The sequence below is a fragment of the Prionailurus viverrinus genome, chromosome A3 (assembly GCF_022837055.1).
Source record: "Prionailurus viverrinus isolate Anna chromosome A3, UM_Priviv_1.0, whole genome shotgun sequence".
Classification (NCBI taxonomy): Eukaryota; Metazoa; Chordata; class Mammalia; order Carnivora; family Felidae; genus Prionailurus; species Prionailurus viverrinus.
This window is the reverse complement of record NC_062563.1, coordinates 58,530,365-58,551,176: the sequence shown is the minus strand read 5'-3', so window position 1 is coordinate 58,551,176 and position 20,812 is coordinate 58,530,365. Positions and strand designations below refer to the sequence as shown.

General features: G+C 38.2%; 1 protein-coding gene across 50 annotated transcripts in view; it reads left to right on the top strand.

Moving 5' to 3' along the window:
- MAP4K4 (mitogen-activated protein kinase kinase kinase kinase 4) overlaps positions 1–14,326 on the top strand; it is a 194,069-nt gene extending 179,743 nt beyond the window's left edge. For 32 of the 50 annotated variants that reach the window (XM_047851613.1, XM_047851622.1, XM_047851621.1 and 29 more), the window contains 6 exons: positions 5,991–6,125; positions 8,447–8,547; positions 10,514–10,663; positions 11,221–11,380; positions 12,138–12,277; positions 13,991–14,326. In XM_047851613.1, coding sequence (XP_047707569.1) covers positions 5,991–6,125; positions 8,447–8,547; positions 10,514–10,663; positions 11,221–11,380; positions 12,138–12,277; positions 13,991–14,074 — 770 coding nt within the window. In that variant the 3' untranslated portion in view covers positions 14,075–14,326. Of the gene's footprint in view, positions 1–5,990; positions 6,126–8,446; positions 8,548–10,513; positions 10,688–11,220; positions 11,381–12,137; positions 12,278–13,990 lie in introns of all 50 variants that reach the window. The other 18 variants (XM_047851577.1, XM_047851620.1, XM_047851608.1 and 15 more) reach the window with 1 other exon arrangement.
- Positions 14,327–20,812: the final 6,486 nt, after the last annotated feature.

Here is a 20,812-nt window from a genome sequence, read left to right as displayed (position 1 = left end):
AGGGCTCCTCTAAAGAGCAGTCTTGAAAAGCACAGGGGCATGCGCTCTCTAGTTGACCTCTCCCACACAACCACCCTCTCTGCCCCATTGCTCGTTGGGTTTAATGTGGCTTCCCTGGCTTGGAGGTTTGTGTCTGCTTCCACCCATAGGACTCTTGCATGCAGAAGGGACTGTGCTCTGCCATGATGGCACAAGTACCATATTATGGTTTTTCTTTACATCCGTTAACACTTACTATAAGCTTCTTGTTAGAAAGAGTTTTTTTTTAGTATAAATTATGTAATTTATGTGCATTGTGGAAAAACACTACTGTAGAAAAGCAAGTAGGAGAAATAAAATGTAAAATCATCCAGAGATACTATTGACTTCAATTTTTAACTTCTAATCTTTTAAGCATACACACACTTAAAATACACTCATAAAGGGGGGAAAATCTGCATTTAAATGGTTATACAACATTTCAAACATACAGACAATAATGAGAGAATGATTACAGAATAATGACACCCATGTACTGATTAGTTTTAACAGGTGTTAGATACACTTTTGTACCTGCAGTTAGCCTCCCTTCCCCTTTCAGCTGCCCCTGTAACCACTGTCCTGAAGTTATACAGTGTTCATTCTTGTTTGACCAAATCAGGTACTTGCTCTCTCTGTGTCATTAAACATTTCTTTATAAACAGTTGTATTTTATATGGCTATAGAGTGTTTTTTTGTATAGATATTCTAAAATGTATTTACTTCTGTTGTAAATCTTTTAGTTTATCCCTTTTTTCCCCTCACGTAGATATTTTTGGCATATATCTTGTAGTTGACTTAACCATTGCGCACACATGCCCATGATGCGTGGGTACTGGTTTCCTAATAATTTGTATGATTGCTGGAGTCAAGAGTATGCAAAATTCGAATACTTTAGGTCTTCTCATAACCCACAGCAGTTTTGATTTAGTCATCTGCTAGCTCCAGCTTACTATATTTGTTTATATGTAACATCTCTTGCAGTTATTTTAGTTTTGAAATACGCTTTTGGTTGTAAGTAAAAGATGTTTGTTGAAGTGCAAAAATTTCGCCATCCATCTCATACTTAAATGAGAAAACAACCATTTACAACTTGAGTGTTAATGTGGAGTAGGTTTTAAAATTGGAGGAGAAATGAATCTGCCACTAAAAATGGCTTGGGCTTCATTTTGTGATTCACTGAACAAGAAGATTTATGGGAATCACTAAACAGCTGACACCAGTAATTTTTGGGGTCTACTTTTCTCTATTCCTCTTTTGTAGCTTTTAATGATTTTTTTTTACAATCATGAAAGTAATACATATTAATTGTAGGAAGCTTAAAAAAATGAGAAAACCTTAGGAAGAATAAAACAAAATGTTACCCTATCTCAGAGACCACTCTCGTTGACACTTTTTTATATTTCCTTCTCATATCTGTAAGTATGTATTACAGTATGGAAATGGAACGCTATATACATAAAAGTACATAGTTTTTGTTTCATTTAACATTTTTTTTTGAGTATTTCCCCACATTCAAAAAGTCTTCAAAACGGGCGCCGGGGTGGCTCAGTCGGTTAAGCATCCAACTTCAGCTCAGGTATGATCTTGCAGTCCATGAGTTTGAACCTTACGTGGGGCTCTGTGCTAACAGCTCAGAGCCTGGAGCCTGCTTGGGATTCTGTGTCTCCCTCTCTCTCTGCCCCTCTCCTGCTCACACTCTGTCTCTCTCAAAAATAAATAAACATTAAAAAAAATTTTTTTATTTAAAAAAAAAGTCTTCAAAACTTAAAAAGATTGTGTCGAAGTATAAGACATAATACAAAAAGTGCACAGATTATAAGTATACAGCCCAGTGAATTGTCACAGTTAGAATCCATCCATGTAGCACCTATACCCTGGTGAAGAAATGGAACAATCCCAGCAGTCCAGAAGCTTCCCTGCAGTCCCCACTTTGCTGCCTCCCAGTCACTGCCCCCCATGTTCCCAGAGGGAAGCACTGTCCTTTAAATACCTAAAATTGGTTTTACCTTCATTGAACTAAAGCTGCAGAAATGGTAAAATGGTAGGTATTCTTTTGTGTCTGGCTGGGTTTTTTTGTTTTTGTTTTGTTTTTTTTAAAGAGCACTTTAGGTTTACAGAAAAGTTGGAAAGAAAATATAGACAATTCCTGTATTACCCCCCACCTCCAGTTTTCCCAATTAGCCTCATTAGTGTAGTACTTTTGTTGTAATTGATGATCCCGTATTCATACATTATTTTTATTAACTAAAGTCTGTAGTTTACGTTAGGGTTCACCCTTTGTGTTGTACAGTTCTTTGGGTTCTGACAAACACATAATTATCCACAATTATAGACTAATTTCACTGCCCTGAAAATCCCCTGTGCTCCACCTATTCATCTCTCTCCAAAAGTCCCTGGCAACAACTGATTTTTTTTTTTTTTTTTTTAATTTTCTATGTGACCTTTTCCAGAACATCATAGTTGAAATCATGTGTAGTATGTAGCCTTTTCAGACTGGCATCTTTTCTCTAGCAATATGCATTTAAGGTTCCTCCATGTCTTTTCATGACTTGATAGTGCATTTCTTTTTATTGTTGAATAATCTTTTGTGTGGGTGTGCCACTTTGTGTATCCATTCACTTATTGAAAGACCTCTTGGTTGCTTCCAATTTGCAGCAATTATGAATGAAACTGCTACAAATATTTGTGGACAGTTTTTTGTGTAGACATGTTTTCAACTTATGTGCTTGGTTAAATACCTAGCAGCATGATTGCTGAACATAAGGTAAGACTACATTCAACTGGGCACCTGGGTGGCTCAGTTGGTTAAGTGCCCGACACTTGGTTTCCACTCAGATCATGATCTCACACTTTTCATGAGTTCAAGCCCTGCGTCAGGCTCTGCGCCCACAGCACAGAGCTTGCTTGGGGTTCTCTCTCCCTCCCTCCCTCCCTCCCTCCCTCTCTTTCTCTTTCTCTCTCTCTGCCCCTCCCCCACTTTTGCTGTCTCTCTCAAATAAATTTGAAAACATTATTTAAAAAAAAAAAAAAGACTACATTCAGCTTTGTAAGAAATAGCTAGGCTGTCTTCTAAAGTGATTCTATCACATGTTCCTACAAGGCATGAATGAAGATGTTGCTCCATGGCCTCATCAGCATTTGGTGATGTATTTTGGATTAGTATAGTATAGTGTCTGATTATTGTTTTAATTTTTAATTCCTGATGAAATGATGTTGAATATCTTTTCACATGGTTATTTGCCATCTATGTATGTCATCTTTAGTGAGGTATCTCTTAAGGTCTTTTGTCTATTTTATAATCGGGTTGTTTGTTTTCTTCTCTTGAGTTTTAAGAGTTCTTTGTACGTTTTGGATACAAGTCCTTTATCAAATAGGTTTTTGCAATTTTTTTTTTTTTTTTGCAGTTTGTGGCTTGTCTGTCCATTCTCTTAACTGTGTCTTCCACAAAAGTTTTTAATTTTAATAATGTCTAACTTACCTTTTTTTTTTTTTCTTTCATGGATTATCCTTTTGGTGTTATATCTGAAAAGGCATTGCCAAATCCAAGGAGGTTGTACCTAGGTTTTCTCCTATGTTATCTTCTAGAAGCTTTATAGCTTTGCATTTCATGTTTAGGTCTGTGATCCATTTGATCTTTGTGAAAGGTTCAAAGTCTATAAATTCATTATTTTTTGTATATGAATGTCCAGTCCTTCTAGCAGTGATTGTCGAAAAGACCATCCTTTTTCTGTTGAATGGCCTTTGATCCTTTGTCAGAGATTAGTTCATTGTATTTTTTTGTTTGTTTTTTATTTTTGGGAGAGAGAACCAGTGGGGGAGAGGAGCAAAAGGGGAGAGAGAGAGAGAGAGAATGAATCTCAAGCAGGCTCCATGCTCAGTGTGGACCCCAATGCGGGGCTCTGTCCCACAACCCTGGGATCATAACCTGAGCTGAAATCAAGAGTTGGACACTCAACTGACTGAGCCACCCAGGCACCCCCATAGTTCATTATATTTGTGAGGGTCTAGATCTCTGTTTTGTTCCATTGATCTGTCTTTCCTTTTGCTAATACCACATTGTCTTGATTACTGTAGCTTTGAAGTAACTCTTGAAGTCAGGTAGTGTCAGCCCTCCAAACTTGTTCTTGCTCAATACTGTGTTGGCTGTTTTGGCTCTTTTGCCTTTCCATATAAAGTTTAGAGTCAGTTTATTAACATGTACAAATAACTTGATAGGATTTTGATTGGGATTACATTGATTGTACATAGATCAAGTTCAGTAGAACTTACATCTTAGCAATATTGAGTTTTACCCATGACCATTGAATATATCTCCATCTGTTTCGATCTCCTTTAATTTCTTTCTTCAGAGTTTTGTAGTTTTCCTCATACAGATGTTGTGTAGGCCTATTTTGTCACATTTATAACTAAATATATCTTTTTTTGGTTTTTAGTACTTCTGCAGATGCTGTATTTTAATTTCAAATTTCCAATTGCTTGTTGCAAGTATATAGGAAAACAGTTGACTTTTATATATGAACCTTGTAGCTTGCAACCTTATATAATTATTTATTAATTGCAGGAATTTTTTTTTTACCAGTTCTTTGTCATTTTCTATGTGAACAGTCCTGTATTTCTTCCTTCTCAGTTTGCATACCTTTTATTTCCTTTGTCTTACTGCATTAGCTAGGACATGTAGTATGATGTTTAATAGGAGTCGTAAGTGGGGACACCCTTCCCTTGTTCCTGATCTGAAGAGGAAAGTATCTAGTTTCTCACCATTAAGTATGGTATTAGCTGTAAGTTTTTTGTAGATGTTATTTGTCAAATTGAGGCAATTTCCCTCTATTCCTATTTGCTGTGAATTTTTGATCATGAAATGAATGTTGGATTTTGTCAGATGTTTTTTCTGAATCTGTTGATAAGATCATATGATTTTTCTTCTTGAGCTTGTCAATGTGTCTAGTTTCTTTTGTTCAACACCCGTTTTGTTGTTGCTCATAGAGGTGTATTCCACTTCATTTCTGTGTATGACTATACCACAATTCATTTATTTGTTCTGTTGTTGATAAACATTTGTGTTTGCTGTTTTCAGTTCTTAGGAGCAATGCTGCTGTGAACATTCTTGTTCATGTTTTTGGGAGCTCATACACACACATTAATATGAAGAGAGAAGTTACTGGATCATAAGTACATATACATGCATCCTACTTTAATAGATAATGCCAAGCTTTTTAAAATGGTTCTAACAATTTATAGCACTGGTTTCTGAGTTTCTAGTTACTCCTCATCTTCCCTACTTTGAGTACTGTTGTTCTTTTTAATTCTAGACACTCTGATAGATGCATAAAATTGTATCTCATTATGGTTTTAATATGCATTCACTAATTGACTATTGAGAGCAAGTACTTTTTTATGTATCTATGAGTTAACTTCTTTTGACTGTTATAGTCGACTGCCCACTTTTTCAATTGGGTTATCTCTCTTCTAAGTGATTTATAGGTTGTGAGTCCTCTGTCGGCCCTTTAAGTTGCACACATCTTCAATTTATGGCTTTTTGCTGGATTTGATTCCCTGCCTTGGTTGATCTATTTAATCTTTCTATGCTGTCTAATGAGAACTAATAGCTACTCCAGAGAGTTTTGAGAATCAGATCACATAATACATGTGAAAGCATCTTATAAGGTCTGTTGGTTGCATTGCTGTGCAGGTGTTTGTATTACTTTGTGGTTTATGGATACTGGCTATCTACATAAGTGTGAGTTCTTTTTTCTTTTAAAACCTTCCCTTCTAATCAGGCCTATACCTGATGATAATTCTATAGGCGTTTCAAAATCCATCTGAATAGCTTAAATTGAGGTTCTAGTAAAACTCATACAGAATGGTTCCCTTAGGAGGATAATATTTATTGCTCATTTGGTTACTGCTGTTATTAATAGATGGCACCTACTTTGAATACATATATAAAATATTTATATTTGTTTTGCTAGGCAAAAAAGATAAGTTACGTGTCTACTATTTGTCTTGGTTACGAAATAAAATACTTCACAATGATCCAGAAGTTGAGAAGAAGCAGGGATGGACAACCGTGGGGGATTTGGAAGGATGTGTACACTATAAAGTTGGTAAGTTCCAGGAGGGTCATGAGGGTTTTATTCTGCAGGGTTTTGTTCCACAGGGTTCTTTCTGATACACCTAGATGTTTTCTGCGATTATGTTTCTAAGGCATCTTCTAATCCCGAAGTGTCATCTTGACTCACAATGTACCTTTTAACATAACACCATTCATTCCTGCCATTCATTCTGTCCTCCATCCATCTCACGCTCACATTCATCTTGCGAGCGAGGCTTTTTACCCTTCCTCTTTGACAGTCCAGATTCTTCTCTGTAAGATGTGGTCACAATAACCTCTCTAAGGAAACCTTGCCAAAGGAAAGCCAGCCAATTTGGATTCTTGCTTTGTGCTCCAAGCCTCATCTCCGTTGAGAGGACTTTGGGTCCTTGGCAGTCATTGACAGAATGTTTGAGAGTTTGACCAAAGAGCTATATGGCTTGTCGTTTTGAATGAAGCGCACTGTGCAAAGCTACTGTGCTCTTAACTACTAAACGAATCTAGCCGGCCAGCCAATGTTTCATAGCAACTGTCTTGTTTTTTCTTTTGCTGGCACGCATGCTTTGGTTCTTATGAAGTAAGAGCTTGCAAGAACAAAACCAAAACAAATTTTTTTTATGTATGAAAAAAAATTAAAATACTGGTACTAATGTTGGAAGTAAAGGGGAAATAATGACGCTTAGCCAAATTAAACTTTATTGGAGAGATAATATATTCTAATAGAATTTGAAATGGGAATTTGAGAAGATCAGCAAATAGTCTCTATTATACCTAAGACAGATTAATGTAAGCATCCTATTGAATATTGATTTATGCTACTATGTTTTGTTTTTTTCTGTTTGTGAAAGTATATGCTATAGTCATTTTCTCTGCTTCTAGGGATATTACAGTCCTTGACATTCTCTTATTATTTATATAATCTGTCCACAACTCTCAGCTCACTGATTAATAATGATTGCAGAAGCCACCCCAGTTTGGCATGATTCTGAGTGTTACTGAAAAGTAGTACTATATACTTGATGAAATTTTGGGATTGGGATTTTCTGTGCTGTGTTTATGTGAAATAATTTTTGCAGGGTAACTAAAATCATCTAAGGTTAAATTTAATGAAATCGTTCAGAATGGGTGAAATGTGCATGAATAGATTATCCTACAGGGGGAACTAGAGGCAGATGTGTTACACTGTGCTGGGCTTTTCATTGGAATAAAACAGTTATCCTCAGGTCTGTCATTCTTACAGAATGAATCACAAGCATTTTCTGCGGTAAGAGTGTGTGGTACCATTCATTCATTATACTTTTAGGAAATTATATTCAGTTTATCAAGACCTGTGCTGTACAATATGATTTCCATCAAGAATAGGGGCTACTTAAATTTATATTTAAATTAATTAACATGAAATAAACTATAAAATGTGGTTCTTCAGTGGCACTAGTACATTCCAAGTGCCCAATAGCCACCTATAACTTGTGGCTATCATATTAACAGTACAGATCTAAAATCTTTTCATCATTGCAAAAAATTCTGTTAAACAGCACTGGTTTGGACAACCTTTGATAATCCTTTGTGTCTTAATATTAATGTCAGTGATTTATTCGAATAGTGATACTGTATTGGAAATTAACAAGGAGAATTATCAAGTTAACAAGCCATCTCTCATGTGCAAAGGAAGAATAAAGTAGTATTGTGACATTAGATAGTTTATAAAGAAACTGGTAGAACTGTGCCAGACCACTAAGTCATGTGAGGGCACAGCCCCTCAGAGCATCTGTTTTTAAGCAGAGTTGCTTGGCTGCAAGAGAACCGGAATAGCTATGTAAAGAAGGCATTTTCAACTGAAAAAATATATATAGCTGAATAGAGATTTCCTTTACTACTGTTCTTTTTGTATGGAACTTTAGGTAGAATTCAGGCAGTCACTGCCTATATAGATCAGGAAGCAGTTTGAAGTGATACTTAGCTGATTAACCACTTCATTATCCTTTTGAAGCAATACTGAGCCCTTAAGACTTTAGGGTGGTAAGCCTGGCATTGTCTTTGATTAGTAAATACTTGCAGTCTAAGAAGATTAGGAACATTAGTGAAAGTATTCCTTAATAGTAACCAGAGTATTGGAATTGAGTCCGAAACATCAGTCAAGAAATATGGGAATAGGCTGAAAAAGTATTGGAAAAGGAAACTCTTGAGGTTTGATCACTCAGCATTTTTTTCCTGTTGATCTAGATGACTGAATAGAAGGCATTATTTATAAAGTTTGCAAAAGACAACTAACAGAATTTAGAGTTCCATGTTGATTCTGACCTGTGCTTCTCTTGTTTATGTTGTTGTTTTCAGTAAAATATGAAAGAATCAAATTTCTGGTAATTGCTTTGAAGAGTTCTGTGGAGGTCTATGCGTGGGCACCCAAGCCATATCACAAATTTATGGCCTTTAAGGTAACAGCATCAAGTGTACTTACAAGTAGCATCAGCCATGCATGCATGACCAAGAAAGAGCCAGAGGACAGTTTAAAAACCCTAAATAGTTAAAACTGATCATTTAAAAGCTATGTACTAATATAGAGTATAACTTTGTCATAAGAGAGGCCATTTCTAATGTAATAGGCCTCATTGTCTGCTTTCCAAGCCCTCAGAGTATGAGGAAAGAGCTAAATGTTTGGTAGACATTGATATGTCAATATGGTAACAGAAGAAAGGACAAAGTAATGCCACCTCTAATTAAAAAGCAGATCTTGGGGCGCCTGGGTGGCGCAGTCGGTTAAGCGTCCGACTTCAGCCAGGTCACGATCTCGCGGTCCGGGAGTTCGAGCCCCGCGTCGGGCTCTGGGCTGATGGCTCAGAGCCTGGAGCCTGTTTCCGATTCTGTGTCTCCCTCTCTCTCTGCCCCTCCCCCGTTCATGCTCTGTCTCTCTCTGTCCCAAAAATAAATAAACGTTGAAAAAAAAAAAAATTTAAAATAGATATGTTTTTGATAAATAGTATCCAACAGTAGGCAGCTTGGAGGTATATCTTTTCAATAGAATACTAACTAAAAAACAAATTACAGAAATTCCTAATGACACAGGAATATGTATTATGCGTTAAATAGAAAAAGTAAGTTAAAAGCATGAATAATGCATTAAGGGAAAAACTATAGAAAAACATTAGTATTTTTCTGTGTGAGTATTTTTAATATTTTTTATAATTCTAGAGTTTGCATTAGATACAAATTTATGAAATTCTTAATTAAAATATTACTTTGACATTAGATATTATAAATAACTTAACATCATTTCTTATATTAGGCACAAAACTTTGAGTATAGCTCCTGGGGCTGTTTTAGTGCATATCATGAAATTAAGAATTTTTCATCCAAAATGATTCTATTTACTTATCTTTTTTTCTTGTTCTTGATACATTTTATTAAGGGTAAGTTTCAAGTATTTGGAAAATTGACATATTTAGATTGCTTATTGCTTGATTCCCCAATAAAGCAGGATAAATGGGGTTACCATATTTGCTTAAGAAATAAATCCACATGTTACTGACTAAAAGTAATTGGTTGTATCTTCTGAGCTCTGGTCTTAATATCCTTTATGTGCCAGATGTACTTTCCTAGTTGCTTTTTTTTTTTAATTTTTTTTTTTTCAACGTTTATTTATTTTTGGGACAGAGAGAGACAGAGCATGAACGGGGGAGGGGCAGAGAGAGAGGGAGACACAGAATCGGAAACAGGCTCCAGGCTCTGAGCCATCAGCCCAGAGCCCGACGCGGGGCTCGAACTCCCGGACCGCGAGATCGTGACCTGGCTGAAGTCGGACGCTTAACCGACTGCGCCACCCAGGCGCCCCACCTAGTTGCTTTTATAAGTATATTGTTTAAGTCTGTCTTGTGAGCTGTAGGTATTGATATTAATCAAGAACTGAGGTCATCTAGTTTATTACAGGTCATCCAGGTTAATACCCTACAGCTTTTCATCACTGTATTGCTCCAGTCAAAAAATTAAAGTAGAAGTCTCTATGATGACTATGATGACCATACTAAAAATTCTCAGTATGTGACTCCTGCAACTCTACCTCTTTCTCCATTGTCTGCATTGAATAGTTGAATACTGTGCTACAGAAAGTCCTGGTTCTTTCACTTTAGATGTTTTTCTCACCAAGACAAGAAGGTGGAATTCTTGGGCCAGGTAGGGGGAATTTGCGACACGTCTTCTGGAAGAAATGTCTCCTAGATGCTGATTGGCAGACAAAAGCATAATAAATTAGAGACTTATTTCATAGAGTATTTTTGCTTATGGTTGTTGCCAGAATGGCTCAGTAATTAAATAACTGAGTACCTTGGGTTTGGCTTCTCCTGTTTGATCTATCAGAAATAAGTTCTTCTTTGTCTTACTACTTTTGTCTCGGTTACTTCTTTGTAGTCATTTGGAGAATTGGTACATAAGCCATTACTGGTGGATCTCACTGTTGAGGAAGGCCAGAGGTTGAAAGTGATCTATGGATCCTGTGCTGGATTTCATGCTGTTGATGTGGATTCAGGATCAGTCTATGACATTTATCTACCAACACATGTAAGAAAGAACCCACACTCTATGGTTGGTTGACTGGCTTCATTTTGTTTTGACTTTTTTCTTTACTCTGCTTAGTGAACTAACACAAGCAGGGATTCCTTGCTTCCCCTTGGTGTGGGGGTGAGTATTTAAATGATGTGCCATTCTCAATAGCTGCATGCTCTGAGACAAGTGGAAATCCATTCTCCTGTCTCTGTGAAGCCCTCCTGAAAACCTCTTAGCCCTGGCTTTGACTAACATGGGATGTATTTGGGGCAATTGCTGGCAGGTCAGAATATCCCTGGGTTGGGAGTGGTTTTAATTAATTTCTTAATAGAATCCACAATCCAGATATGTTCCAGGGGCCTCAGAAAATGTGAACTAGTAGAGTACATGACCTGTAAAAGGTATTCTTTGAGTTATATGTCGCATGAGTTTTCCAATATTTTATTCAATTGCTGTATTTATTCACCTGGAATATTAACCAGTGCATTCACCAAGACAATCTTTTTGAACGCTATTTCAAGGATAGAAATAACCACAAACATACTTCCCTGTACTTTGTTCCTCTTCTCTAGATCCAGTGTAGCATCAAACCCCATGCAATCATCATCCTCCCCAACACAGATGGCATGGAGCTTCTGGTGTGCTATGAAGATGAAGGGGTTTATGTGAATACCTATGGAAGAATCACCAAGGATGTGGTTCTGCAATGGGGAGAGATGCCAACATCTGTAGGTAGGTATCACTCAGAGGAAAAGATAGCATATGTAAAAATGGAGCCTTCTCTAAAACTGCATGTTATCACATCAGTTTTACCTGTTGTTCAGACATTTTGGCCATTTAGGAGTATGGTTGGCAGAAAAACAAAAAACAAACAAAAAAACCCCAGAATGTTGGCAATATTGATGGTGAAAAGGGAGATTGTAGACCATGGCACTGGCCATAGTCTGTTTTAGAACAAAATCCAAGTAGTTATTTAACACTTTAAAACTCTTGTCATTTACAGTCCTTCATTTAATCCTTAAGACATCCAGGATGTAGGACAGATGTGGTTGTTGACTAATCTGTGGAAAGTAAAATGAGGCAGAAAAAGGGTAAGGGATTTATTTTTTCGAGTGGCAGTGCCACTCGATAATCTGAAATTTTTAGTTTATATCCCAAGTTGTTCTGGTTTCAATGTAGTCATTTTCTCTTCTCATCACTTCTTATTCCTGCCTTCTTTATGACTGGTTTGATAAAAATAGGAGCACTAAACTATATCCAGTGGGTCATTGCTCAAAATAAGCATGAACCATCTCAAGAACTCAAATTACCACTTCTCAGGATAAACTTTAAAAGCAAAAGTTCCTTAAAACAAAACAAAAGCAAAGTTCCTTAGAAACAAAAATCTCCATATGCTAGACATGCAGATAATGTGTGTGTTATATGAGCAGCATCTTTTCATAGCTGTTTCCTTATCTATAACAATTTCATGTTTTCTCCTCTCAAAAAGCATATATTCGATCGAATCAGACGATGGGCTGGGGAGAAAAGGCCATAGAGATCCGATCTGTGGAAACTGGTCACTTGGATGGTGTGTTTATGCACAAAAGGGCTCAAAGACTAAAATTCTTATGTGAACGCAATGACAAGGTAATGGTTTCCTTACAACTTCTCTTTAGCTGCTGTTAGCTTTGGTAGTGGTTTACTTTCCATGGGGTTTGGTGAAGCCTTTTCTTGAGGTTTTGATAGATTCTGAAATAAATTCATCAAGCAATATTTTAGTAGTGACTTTTTAGACCTGTATATAGGAGTTGGGGTCTGTTTTATTTTGTGTTTGCTTATGAAGGGAGAAGAGATACTTGTTTCTGCCAAAATCATCGTATTTTGTTTGTAGTGGTTGTTTTTAACCCCAGTAGGTGACCTGTATGAGCTATGTTTGGTTTAGGGATAGAAAAGGTTAAAACTGCCAATCTAGTGGGATTCTTCTGTGATTGGAAGAAAGCCCCTTGCAAATTTGGTAGGGTAAAAGTTTCCTCTCGAGACCCTGATATGCATCAGAAGGATACTACTTGTCTGCTTCTGAATAGTAAAATAACTTCATAGTTTGCATGTCAGAAATAGTTTGCATGTCAGAAATACCTAACAGTATAAATCATTTTATGCAGAAGCATGAGCACCTCCTGCAGCTGAGACCCCCAGTCTTCAAAAGACCTAAAAACCTTTGTTTTTCAAAACTGGCCACATCCTTGTTACTTTCAAGGCCTACCAACTCCCTGGAATCCCCTCCCTAAACCAGCCTTGGAGTGGAGCAGCTGGATGGCCAAGGGTGTTGACCCATCCCACGTGCTTTAAGAAGGACCTCCCAGGTGGGCCTGGCCTTTACCAAGCCCAGCTTTCTCTCTTTTCCCTCCACTTGGATGAAAATGTCTTACTACCTGAGGCAGCCTGTTGCAACCTTAGAAACTTCCCTCTTAAGAACATTTCCACCTCTTGTCTCACATTAAAATATATTAAATATCCTAGCCAGTGGCCCACTAATTGACTTCTCAGATTAAATTTGAAAATTCACCTTGACAGAGAAGAGCTCTAGATCTCTTCCTTGACAGCTGGGCTTTCTGCCTAACTGCATGCTCAGTAAATACGTTGCACCACCACCAGCCCCCTTTCCTGTGATCCTGTAGCTCGTTTACTAATGGTGTTGACATTGTTTTCTAATCATTTACCTTAGAAATCCATACAACTTCCCAACCCAATCCAGGATTTTGCCAGCTTTTTGGCTTATATTTTCCTGAGTATATTTAATGTAGCGATAACTATAATATTCTTTGAACTTGGGCATTTAAATATTTTTATTATTTATTATGTTATATCCTTTGAAGTTTACTAATCAAAGGCCCAAAAGTAAACTATAGTATTGTGACTATAGAGTAATATGAAATAACATATATTTTAGCTTAATTTTTTAAAAGAGAAAAATCAGGTTGCTAAGGAGTTTTCCAGACACATTTATCTTTTAGGTGATATTAGCAGTGGAGATAAAAAGAAATAACTCAATTTCAGAAATATCAGTGTTTTTCTTTTCAGTTCTCACAATATGGCAGTGATAGCCTTCTTAGTTGTGATAAAAATTAGCTACAGAGATGATCTCCTTATGATCAAGTAATACTGATGTCCTCTCAGATTTTCTTTTGAAAGAGGCCTTTGGGCTTTTAGGCTGCCTGCATATGGAGGTGTTGAGGTATTGAGGTGTTGGTGGCACTAGGTCACCTGCCTGGGAACCATAGGAAGGATTGCTCCAAAGGACTGGGTTGTGTTGTGTTTTCATGGTAAATCTCTCCCTCCCTCTTTCTCTTGATTTTGCAGGTGTTCTTCGCCTCCGTTCGGTCTGGTGGCAGCAGTCAGGTTTATTTCATGACATTAGGCAGGACTTCCCTTCTGAGCTGGTAGAAGCATTGTGATGAGGATTGCTGGCCCCCAGAGTCTTCAATGAGATCCTGAGAACTTGGAATTCCTTGCAACTGGAGCTCAGAGCTGCACCGGTGTAGTCCAGGACAGTTGTGTATGCAGACACCACGTGTGGGGTGTTTCGTTTCGTTTCATTTCCTTTCTGCACCTCTTACCAGTTTATCCCCCTTCTCTTCTTTCCCCTACTCAAAAATAAATCAAGGCTGCAATGCAGCTGGTGCTGTTCACATTCTACCATCAGGTGCTATAAGTGTTTGGGATCGAGCATCAGACCAGAAAGCAAATGCCTTTCCTTCAGCTCCAGAATTCCTTGTCTCTGAGTGACTCTGTCTTATGGGTATCTGAAAGTGGAGACTATGAACATGCCATTGGTTTGGAAGTGGGCACATGGAGGTGTAAAATGGTGGTCTCATGAGCGGTTTGCTGAAGCAGAGAGCAGATTTAATATAGTAACATTAACAGTGTATTTAATTGACATTTCTTTTTTGTAATGTGACAATATGTGGTCAAAGAAGAAGGTGCAGGTTTAAGAAGTTAATATTTATAAAATGTGAAAGACACAGTTACTAGGATAACTTTTTTGTGGGTGGGGCTTGGGAGGCAGGGTGGGGTGGGTTAAGGGGGTCCCATTTTATTTGGATTTTTTTTTTTTTTTTTTTTTTTTTGGCTTGGCCAAAAACTCCGTCATTTTTCTGTGTACCAGGTTTTGCCTAAATCATGTGCAGATGGTTCTTAAAAAAAAAAAAAGAAAAAAAAAAAGGAAAAAGAAAATGTGTGCATTTGTATAATGGCCAGAACTTTGTTGTGTGACAGTATTAGCACTGCCTCAGCCTAAAGGTTTAATTTTTGTTTAAACCTAGAAGCACGACAAGTTTTACCACAGTCTGCACTTGCAGAGGAAAAGAAATTGTTTCAGCCACATGTTTATTTTTTTGCCTACCTCATTGTTTGTAATGCATTAAGAGGTGGTTTAGTTTATATGTTTTTGGAGGAAAACATTAATGTTTAATTTAATCTTAATACCAAAACTATCAGATTGAAGTTTGACTGTTATTTTGTCACAGGTCTCAGTAGGCACAAGAGAAATTGTCCCTGAAGATGGGAAATAGCCACATGGTTTCATCATGCTGATGGATGCAGTCTGTTTTTCTAAGTTCAGAGAGCAGAATGCTTCGTTTTCACCAGATGCACCATTAGTGGTTGATGGGCAACTATGGCCTCTAACACAAGGGGCCTCACTGTTCTCAATTTGGGGTTTGGTGGCAGACAGGCGGTCATGTTAGAATAGTCACACAAACTGTTCAGTGTTGCAGGAACCTTTTCTTGGCAGGGGGTGGGGGGGTGGAGTTTCCCTTTTCTAAAAATGCAATGCACTAAAACTATTTTAAGAATGTAGTTAATACTGCTTATTCATAAGATGGCATCTTCCTGTGTTTTAGGTGTAATATCCAAGCCCTGGCTTTTCTCCTCCTCTCACTTGCTCTCTTGTTCTCTCTCTGTTTTTTAAACCAATTTTACTTTATGAATATGTTCATGACATTTGTAATAAATGTCTTGGGTAATAATTTGTTTCATGGCTTCATGGTCACTCAATTCCTCTGAGACTATTAATCTCTTGGTAAAGGAGCAATGCTCAGTGTCATGGCTGTGCCATCTTACTTTCCTCTTGTTGAGTTTCGAGTGGGAATATTGTGTGATGGCTACTTTAAACTTTGTTTACCAAACAGAACTTGGCATTTCATAGGTTTAATACTCCTTTGTGATTAAGTTTCTTTTATAACATGAAAAAGGAAGATTTTCCTCCCAAAAATATAACAGTCATTTGCACCTATTTGTTAAGGCTTTGCCCAGCATTCTCATCCTATTTGGCATCCAGTTTGACCCCTGTTATTCTGTTCCTCTTGGTCAGCATCTCTGCCGAAGGCTCTCCTTTGAATCATAAAAACCTAGTGAACAATCTGTATACTCACAGATGCAGAAACAGCAGCTGGTTGTACATAGCCACAATGACAGATAAGTAAGCGAGCCTTAGTCTCTTTTGAAAAGGACAAGGCATTAGAAATGGCTTTTCCATCTGTGTGACTTTGGAATGATGCTGATGTCCAAAGCAGAAAGGACTAGTTCTTTTCTACAGATTCATAGTTAACACAGAGAAGATTGAAAAGTTAATCCCACCTTTGGAAGGGACTTTTGAGATGGGCCAGATGCCATCACCACAGAATTTCAGTCAAAATCAAATTACCGCTGGTGATTTCCTACATGTTTTAGTTTTTTGGGGTAAGATAAAACATGCCACAGTGAACACGTGTGCATGCCAAGAGGAGAAAGAACTAGATGGCTTGGTCAATCCAAGTTGGCTTTGTAGCCTCTCCTATGACTTTAGAGAGAGGTAAAGTTGAACAGGTATCTGAAAAAACAGTGAATTTCTGGTACCAATAAGGAAGACAGAAAAAAAAGTACTTATCCAACAGACTTGAAGCTCAGTGTCTGTAAGTCAAGGTGGGGTGCACAGATAATGCACATGACTTTTCATTGGAATTACAATTTAGAACTTGACAAAAACTGGATTTCCTTTCGGAGGTAGTGGGGTCTGAGCTCAAGCCTGAATTGTGCCTGTCCTGGTAGCCACCTGGCACTCTTTTGGTGTTTGTGTTGAACGTAATCAAATCCATCTGTGTGCTTAGTTCACTGAGGTCAGACTGCCGTTGGTCCTTATGGGGCGGGCTCCTGGTGTGTGCTTTCCTTGGCTGTGGTGTCCTTGCCTTCTTGGCTGCAGCACCTTGTACACCAGATTGTGTTGCTACAGCTTGATTCAGGTACCCAGTTAGGTTTCTCCATTAAAAATTACGAGCTGGTGAAATTTCCTTCTTCTAGAGAAGGGGTGATCTTTTTGTTCCTTTAACAGGGTAGTGACTTCACAAAAGTGCCAAGATGGCAAAATTATAAAAAGAAGACAGTATTATACCATTAAATATGGAACATTGAACTACTTAGCACTGCTCTTCAAAATACAGATGTCTCTAGGTATAGTCAAAGCTTTAATAAGTAATACCTTTCTGTATTTAAATCAGAGCAACTCTGTATTGAGTGCAGTGTTTTTACTTTTTTCTCATGCACATGTTATGTTGGAAAAAATGTTTACAAAAATGGTTTTGTTTCACTAATGTGCATCATATTTATGGTTTATTTTTAAGTGATTTTTTATGGGTTGTTTAGGTTTCTGTCTTAGTTGTAGTCCACTTACAGTGACTCATAATTCTTAACTTTGCCAATTATAAATTTGCTAAGCAGTAATACAAATGACAGACTGCATTAAATTTACTAATCCTACAGCTGCAAAGCAGACTGGTGGCAAGTACATGCCCCCCCCCCAACCCAAGTGCTAACTTGTCTTCTGTGTATTATGAAAATTACTGTTGTCCCCCCACCTTTCTCCTTAAATAAAAGAAAAATGACACCTATTTTATGTGGCATGAGTTTCAAGTATATTCTGATCCTTCAGAATGTCTCCTTCCCATTAGGATCCATATTTTATACACACCTCCTTCCCCAGTGCCACCCCTGGCTAGAGAGGGTGCCTCCATATCCTGCTATCTCCTGAAACAGGAATGTTTGTTCAAGGTGAGCTCTTGATCTTGAAGCCAAGAATGGGTAAAGCTGATCCTTAAGGAGGAAATAAGGTTTTATTTTTGCAAGTCTGAATTGAATCAGAAAGTAAACTAGCATGATGTTTGTATCTAATAGGACAGTTGAAGTGGCCCTTTCTCAAATTGGCATCATAAATACTAAGGCCTAGTAATTGGAAGGTCTTTGTGGCCAAGCCCCTGGGGTGTGTGTCACTGATTTCCCCCAGAGATCTGACATGTGTGATCCCCATTGGACAGATCTAGGACCACATTGCCGCGACCAGCACTTTGGCCAAGCCTCCATGGTTGCAAAGGGGAGGCCACACTACATGATCATAACTCACATGTTAATAAACCAGCTCCTTTGTGCTTCATATTAGAAACATGTTGTTTCTCTAAGGTAAAAATAAAATTGTAAATACCTAGGCCACCAAATGAGTATGTTTTGTCTTTTCCTACGTGATATTTGTTACAGCTGGTGGATGATAAAGGAATAAAAATCTCATGGAGGGCTAGTTGTCTTGGTACCATCATTCATTCTTCCTGTTCCTACTTTGTCCTCCACTGGTGTGGATCTTCTTAAACAAGCAACCAAGATGAAAACAGCCCCTATAACTGATACCAGCTCTGTGTTTTGGCATCACATTCAAGGGTACAGTAAAATTGCTGCCTTGTTTGCCATCTGTGACTTCAACAACAACAGATACCGTTCTTTACTTTCAGAGTACAGTTCACTCTTAAACAACATGGGACTAGGGTCACCAACCCCTTGTGCCATCTAAATTCAGTATAACTTCCAACTCCCCGGTAGCAGGCTAACTACCAGTAGCCTACTGTTGATTGACTGGAAGCCTTACTGATAACGTAAACAGTCAACACATACTTTGTGTATGTGTTACATACTGCATTCTTAAAGTAAACTAGAGAAAAGAAAATGTTATTAAAGCTATAAGGAAAACACATGGGCCCACGCAGTTCAAACATGTTGAAGGGTCAACTGTAGTTATTAGAAAGTAAAACTGAAAAAAAAAAAAAAACAGTTAAGGAATTAAATGTTGCGAAAAGTCATTACTGCATTTTCTTCTGGGAGAAATAACATACTCAGATACAGGTTCTCAGACCTGGTCCACTTTCCCTTTCACCTGAATGTTAATCGGATTCTATCCAGGTTTCAAAATCTGTCCCACTTCTGCCTCTGCCTTGCTTAACTTCCCTGTGCTTACAGTCACTAGCCTCCTATATCCTGATAGCTGAACGTGGCATTGCTTTTGTTCATTCTTTGTTTCTGTCTGCATACAGAGTCTGCATATGAGCTTAAGTTGGTTCTCAGGGTTAACCATTTATTAAATCCTAACTTCTCTGCTCCTCAGAAACTGCCAAACATGTTGCTGGTGCTGAACAGGCACACACAAATTCCTGATCGTTTGTTTAAGTAGTATGAAATTAAAACCCTGGTGTTAGTCCAAAGGGAAGCCAGCACTTGTATGCCTTGTGGGACTTGTGAGGAAGTGTGCTGGTGTAGACAGGTCCTAGGAAGGGTGTGGAGTTCTGCCTTGTTGGGCACAAAGCCACCCAGCACCCTAACATAACTATAGTATTCACCAGTCCCTGTTGCTGCAAGCTGGCTAGCTGTAATAACTAGGACTTCATTTCTAAGTCCTCTTTCCCAGTTTGCTTGGTTATAGGAAATTTGAATTTGATGGTCCAGCGCAAAATGCCCACAGAAGGATGTGGAGCTTTTGAGCAAGGCAATTTTATCCCTTCCTTCAATCTGGACGTCAGGCACAACTACAAATGTTGGAAGCCAATATTAAATAACTTTTTTCACAATAAATGATATTAAGTAATTCCTTGATTGTTTTTTAACAGCTTTATTGAGATACAGTTCACAAAACCATAACGTTCATTGGCCTTTAGCCTATCCAAACTTGTGCATACATCACTACCACAATCAGTTCTTAAGCATTTTTATTGTCCTTGTCATTATCTCCTCGTCACCCCACCGCCACCTCCCCCTAAAGCTTTAGGCAACCACTAATCTACTTTTCCTCAGTATGGCTTTGCATCTTCTGGACATTTCACATTAAGTGAAATCCTACAACTTGTGTCCTCTGTGACTGGTTTCTTTGATTTTGCAGAATATTTTAAGATTCATCCATGTTGTAGCATATATCAGTACTTTGTTTCTTTTTATTGGCATCCTTGGTTCTTCACCTTTGTCACTGGTACCTTCCCTTCAGCTTTAAAACCAACCACCTCACTGATAGCAAACAGCGTTCCAGCCTCAAATGAAAACTGCACAGTTAACCATCTACCCTGCAGGGAAAGCAGCTGACAAGTGGCCTCAGAAATGGATTCCTGCTGAGATGTGTTTTCTTTCAGTCTGAGCTCTTAGAAATGCAGTGATCCCCTCCCCCACAAGATCCTGATGCTAAAACATCAGGTTCACGATGGACAAGTTTTGGAACAGAGGAATGTTTGGGAAGCATTCCTACCTGCTCACAGCAGGTGTCCAACCCCCAGGATGGTTGGGACTGGTAGGTGTTCTGCTTATGTCCAAGGCCTGGATTAGGGTACTCAGCCTGTCCCTCTAACTTTGTGTGCTCAGGAAGGGACACAAAAGCTGGTCTTGCTGAGCCAGATCCCTGTTTTGTCCTGGGAAAATACTTAAAACTGTCACATTTGAAAAGGGTCTTGTCCTGTTGGCAGCTCATTTGTATCTTCCTGGCATCGAGGACATTTCCTCAGTTTTGCCTCCTGGAAAGCTGTCTAATTGTCGCTCAACTTTCCTTGCAGTGTGCATCGTTGAGTAAGTCTGGACACTAGTAACTTCTGGGAACTTGGTAGTTGAGCAACCACTGGGTGCTGAGCAGTCTTGAGGTATGGTGCTCCTTTGGTGAAATGGAGGGAAGTTGTCTAAAGGGCCAACTTTGAAAATGGTGCCTAGTGTACTCTAGATGTTAAAGCGGAGCCTTTAGTAATGGTGCATACGAAAAAGATTTACACTTTTTTAGCTTAAAAAAAAAATGTGGCTGCCAAAAGAGTTGGTGTGAGTTTGGACTGTATGAATAAAACTGAAGTGAGAGAAGATGAT